A 6000-nucleotide genomic window follows, 5' to 3' on the forward strand; every position below is an offset into this window, starting at 1 on the left:
TCTTCAGACTCCACCATGGCCTGTAGCACTAGTCTGAAAACCCACCTCTTCAGACTCCACCATGGCCTGTAGCACTGGCCTGTAGTCTGAAAACCCACCTCTTCAGACTCCACCATGGCCTGTAGCACTAGCCTGCAGTCTGAAAACCCACCTCTTCAGACTCCACCATGGCCTGTAGCACTGGCCTGTAGTCTGAAAACCCACCTCTTCAGACTCCACCATGGCCTGTAGCACTAGCCCACCTCTTCAGACTCCACCATGGCCTGTAGCACTAGTCCACCTCTTCAGACTCCACCATGGCCTGTAGCACTAGCCCACCTCTTCAGACTCCACCATGGCCTGTAGCACTGGCCTGTAGTCTGAAAACCCACCTCTTCAGACTCCACCATGGCCTGTAGCACTGGCCTGTAGTCTGAAAACCCACCTCTTCAGACTCCACCATGGCCTGTAGCACTAGCCTGTAGTCTGAAAACCCACCTCTTCAGACTCCACCATGGCCTGTAGCACTGGCCTGTAGTCTGAAAACCCACCTCTTCAGACTCCACCATGGCCTGTAGCACTAGCCCACCTCTTCAGACTCCACCATGGCCTGTAGCACTAGTCTGAAAACCCACCTCTTCAGACTCCACCATGGCCTGTAGCACTAGTCCACCTCTTCAGACTCCACCATGGCCTGTAGCACTAGCCCACCTCTTCAGACTCCACCATGGCCTGTAGCACTGGCCTGTAGTCTGAAAACCCACCTCTTCAGACTCCACCATGGCCTGTAGCACTAGCCCACCTCTTCAGACTCCACCATGGCCTGTAGCACTGGCCTGTAGTCTGAAAACCCACCTCTTCAGACTCCACCATGGCCTGTAGCACTAGCCCACCTCTTCAGACTCCACCATGGCCTGTAGCACTAGCCCACCTCTTCAGACTCCACCATGGCCTGTAGCACTAACCCACCTCTTCAGACTCCACCATGGCCTGTAGCACTAGCCCACCTCTTCAGACTCCACCATGGCCTGTAGCACTAGCCCACCTCTTCAGACTCCACCATGGCCTGTAGCACTAGCCCACCTCTTCAGACTCCACCATGGCCTGTAGCACTAACCCACCTCTTCAGACTCCACCATGGCCTGTAGCACTAACCCACCTCTTCAGACTCCACCATGGCCTGTAGCACTAACCCACCTCTTCAGACTCCACCATGGCCTGTAGCACTAGCCCACCTCTTCAGACTCCACCATGGCCTGTAGCACTAGCCCACCTCTTCAGACTCCACCATGGCCTGTAGCACTAGCCCACCTCTTCAGACTCCACCATGGCCTGTAGCACTAGCCCCTTAGATAACATTTTGCAAATTACAGTAAAGTAACACTGCCTTGGATTGTTTTTACACTGAACGGAAGATGTAATCGGTCCTAATCAGTATGATGAAGTAGCCATATTATGTTTATTATTTGCCTTATTAATAGCCACTTAAAATGTATAGTGCTTATTTATCAGTGCACACACACGCACACGCACACGCACACACACACACACACACACACACACACACACACGCGCGCGCGTGCACACCACCCACCGCTTTCTGTCGGTTGCTTAAATGCACACATAATCACACCCCTCCCACACACACACCGACATCTCTGTAGGTCACACTATGAATCATAATGATGATAAATTGGCCTGTTCCTGGTTTGACTGACCAGGAAATGGTGGGAATTATGTAAAACCTAAAGAGAGAAAGAGGAGTACAGTATGTGTATGTGTTGATGCAACAGCATGTCCAGTGCATACAGTACATATGATACGGCCCACACACCTGTGCTGCACCACACTGATCAGGCCCCCAGGGGCCACATGCGCTGATCAGGCCCCCAGGGGCCACATGCGCTGATCAGGCCCCCAGGCCGGGGCCACATGCGCTGATCAGGCCCCCAGGGGCCACATGCGCTGATCAGGCCCCCAGGCCGGGGCCACATGCGCTGATCAGGCCCCCAGGCCGGGGCCACATGCGCTGATCAGGCCCCCAGGCCGGGGCCACATGCGCTGATCAGGCCCCCAGGCCGGGGCCACATGCGCTGATCAGGCCCCCAGGCCGGGGCCACATGCGCTGATCAGGCCCCCAGGCCGGGGCCACATGCGCTGATCAGGCCCCCAGGCCGGGGCCACATGCGCTGATCAGGCCCCTAAGACGGGGCCACATGCGCAAATGGGTGTTGTTGATTGTATTTGTATTTTATTAGAGGCCATAAAAGAAAGAAAGTTATACGTTTTTCGGAGAAACGCCAAGGACACAGACACAACAAAGTCGCGAGACTGATTTCCATTGTGGTCCTTGGTCTGAGAGACACACAATACATTGCAACAATTACAGGCAGTACAACAATACAATACATAAAACACTGTAGAGCTACTCTACCTACAGGATAGAATATAAAGGACCTCATTATAAATATAAGACCATACTATTCTGCAACATTTTCTAAAAGCAATGCTTTGACTCTTTTCTTAAAAAGGGGATGCCCTTTTTTAAATGAAGTGCCGTGGTTTTATTTTCTAGATACTCAGTGTGCTATGTCAACATTAATTTTAATCATAAAACTTTCACATTATTATAATGATCATTAGACTATAACCCATCAATTTGCAATAACCACCAGACTCACTCCCCAGTCAGAGTTCAGAGTTTTAATGAATGTAGAATTAGGATGTAATAATTACAAATTTGAGGGATCTTTTAAATAGTTTATTTTAAATCAAAAATCCTGTCTCACACTGTGCCAGTGATCACCCTGCGTTGTGCCAATGTTGGCACAGGTGCCAAAGGTTGCCTACCCGTGGTCTAGATCAGGGGTTCTCAACCCGTGGGTCGCGACCCCTCGGGGGGGGTCGCCAAAATATTTTAGGGGGTCCCCAAATTATTTTCACGATTTTTAAAAAATAGCAGACCTACAAGCTCGTAGCGCGCCACTCGGTGGCACGCTATGAGCTTGTAGATCTGCTATTTTTCAATAGCTAAATTATAACAATGCTTAAAACACCAAAAGGGGTTCCCGCCCAAAATGGTTTAAGGTTATTGTAGCAGTCAATTTATATTGGGGGTCGGGAGGGGGCGGGGCGGGGGTCCCGAGACATTGCCAAAGCATTTCCGGGGGTCCCCGGCCAAAAACGTTGAGAACCCCTGGTCTAGATTACAACTCCTTTTCCCATTTGGATGGCGAACATGGCCATGCATGGACAGGTCTGCAACGCTGGCTCTGGTTAGGTGAGAATGAACTTCTCCACGCCTCCGTTAAATATTGCAAAAGGTGCACAGGAGGAGTGCTGTTGATGTAGACACGATGTGCCACGTTCAGCTGTAGTTGAACCTGGCTACCAGAGGGCGCCACCCCAACTGCTGGAAATGGTCCCTCGCAGATCCCTCCTGTGTGTGTGTGTGTGTGTGTGTGTGTGTGTGTGTGTGTGTGTGCGTGCGCGTGCGTGTGCGTGTGTGTGTGTGTGTGTACTCACAGTGCACGGTCAGTTGTATGGAGGCGTTGGTCATTCCCACCATGTTCTCAGCGATGCAGGTCAGCATGAAGTTGTTGTCGTCGCGACTGACGTTGACCAGAGTCATGTTGATGGAATGAATGATGTTGTCATAGACGTTGGACTAGAGAGAGAAACACAGTCATAGAAACCGCTCGTTAAGAAATGTTGAATGAGTCACTCAGTCATTGTGTACAGTAGCCTACATGTAGTGTGATTGTGTGTATTGTGTGTATTGTGTGTATTGCGTGCGTGCGTGCGTGCGTGCGTGCGTGCGTGCGTGACCAGATTTTGTTGTGGTTGAGAAGTGTCTGTATTAGAGATGGCATACACCTTTGACCTTCGCCAAGACTAGAGGAAGCCTTTATGACCATGGTCATTAAAATACCAAGAGCTAGAGCTAGGTTATAGGTGCAGACTATTTGTTTTAATATTTGGCAGCCTGGGACATACCCACAGATGGTTGTTAGAGGGCTTCTACAACTTGGAATGCCCAAAAGAAGGCTGAAAAAGTATTGTGCTGTCTCTGCTATAATTGGCAGCCGCCATATATGGCGGAGACACTGTTACTTATACCCATAGAGTACTGAATGACATGCCTGTATTGTATCAGGAAGACATATGCCATGGTTCTGTGAGTGTAACCTTACTGCACTTATAATATTTGTGTCCCTGTTATGTTAACATAAATAAAATGGCTAAAATGTGTGTTCTGCCTACCTGGTGTGTGTTGATAGAGTGCATGCCGCTGACAGTCCAGTCTACCTCCGGCAGAGGAGAACCGGAGCCGTTACAGCTCACCGTCACACGGTCTCCCTCCACAACCGTGAGGTTACTGTGGCTAACACTTATATCTGGTACGTCTGACAGAGAGAGCGAGAGAGAGAGAGAGAGAGAGAGAGAGAGAGAGAGAGAGAGAGAGAGAGACAGAGAGAATGAGAGGTTAATTAATAATTAGCATAGGCTAATTAAGCAACACTACACAAGAGGGTGTGATTTACCCATTATTATTGGCACCACGGTGATGTGATCAAGAACGAGGCGTCACACTGCCAATAATTAGAGTAAAGCACACCCTCAAGTGTTCTATTGTGATTGTACAACAGTGATAGCAGCTAAATGAAACACATCAAAATGTACCGTATTGATAGTGTGGGGCAACTCGCTCTAAAAACAACCCTTTGTTGTTTTCCTCAATATACATGATGGCACCTGACCTGACAGAGACAACTAGTCCCTGTTTACTCAGACAGTCAGACCCATTCAGATGGCTGTGTGCCAGACAACTTTTCCCAAACTGAATCAATACCGCACAGAGAAACCAAACTTCACTGTTATTGGAAGGGAAGGAAGGGTTCAGGGAGACAGAAGACTACGAGATAATTCCTCCCCTCCTGTTTAGAGTTTTAATCTATAACTGCTGGACATTATAGCTATAGTAGCTTGACAAAAGAGGCCTCTTTTATTTGGTACCCAGGGCGGCTTAGCATTATTTTGTCTAGAACATTGGTTATCAAAGTGGGGTCCGGCGACCCCCAGGGGTCATTGAGGTGGTTTAACCCATTTAGGCCTGACGTCGAAATAAAAAAAACGTTCGCTCTGAAAGAATATAATATACCTATTCAAAGATTTGTGCCGCATTTTTACGATTTTTGAAAAATAGCAGATCTACAAGCTCATAGCGCGCCACTCGGTGGCGCGCTATGAGCTTGTAGATCTGCTATTTTTCAATAGCTAAAGTATAACAGAATGCTTGAAACACCAAAAGGGGTTCCCGCCCAAAAATGGTTTAACCACTTTAATCCTATGTACATTGGCTATTTGACTCACGGCTCTTCATCTATATGAACTTACCACAACTGGTGATGTTCATGTCCGACAGCAGAATGTTCTCAGAGCTGTCCTGACAGTACAGCTGCTGAGTGCTCAGGCCCGCCTCGCCCCTCTGCTGCCACAGCTGCAGCCAACGGATCTCACAGCCGCACTCAAACGGAACCTCCTCTAAGTGACTGTGTAGGTAGGAAGGAAGGAAGGAAGGAAGGAAGGAAGAAAGGAAGAAAGAAAGAAAGAAAGAAAGAAAGAAAGAAAGAAAGAAAGAAAGAAAGAAAGAAAGAAAGAAAGAAAGAAAGAAAGAAAAAAAGACAATATTAAACAAACAATTTCACAATGAGTAGAAATAGTAACAACAAAGGCTACATGCTGGGGGTAACAGCACTATAATCTTATCATCTTGCTGCAGGCAGACGTTTGAAGAAAAATAACTAGGGTTGTTTATTAAAGCTACAATCTTGAAGTTTTATGTCCGTTGCCTCCCTCTCCTGGTAATTCAATTCAGACTTTTTAACAATGTCTGAACTGCAATAAAGATGGCGGCATCTCTATTTGGTGTATACGTGCCGTGTGATTCAAATAACTTTATTACATTGGCCACTACAGCAGGTGTCCTGTTTCTCACTGGGAGAGCAGGGATGTACCACT

At 48.1% G+C, this 6000-nt stretch overlaps 1 protein-coding gene across 1 annotated transcript in view; it reads right to left on the reverse strand.

Moving 5' to 3' along the window:
* Positions 1–6000, reverse strand: part of LOC306923164 (NT-3 growth factor receptor-like) — a gene marked incomplete at its 5' end in the record, with an annotated part of 284609 nt that overhangs the window by 144058 nt on the left and 134551 nt on the right. Inside the window, 3 exons of the mRNA XM_079501192.1 lie at positions 3505–3646; positions 4243–4385; positions 5377–5531. Of these exons, the coding sequence (XP_079357318.1) occupies positions 3505–3646; positions 4243–4385; positions 5377–5531 (440 nt within the window). The remainder of the gene's footprint in view (positions 1–3504; positions 3647–4242; positions 4386–5376; positions 5532–6000) is intronic.

Source organism: Electrona antarctica (assembly GCF_951216825.1).
Source record: "Electrona antarctica genome assembly, chromosome: 5".
Lineage (NCBI taxonomy): Eukaryota > Metazoa > Chordata > Actinopteri > Myctophiformes > Myctophidae > Electrona > Electrona antarctica.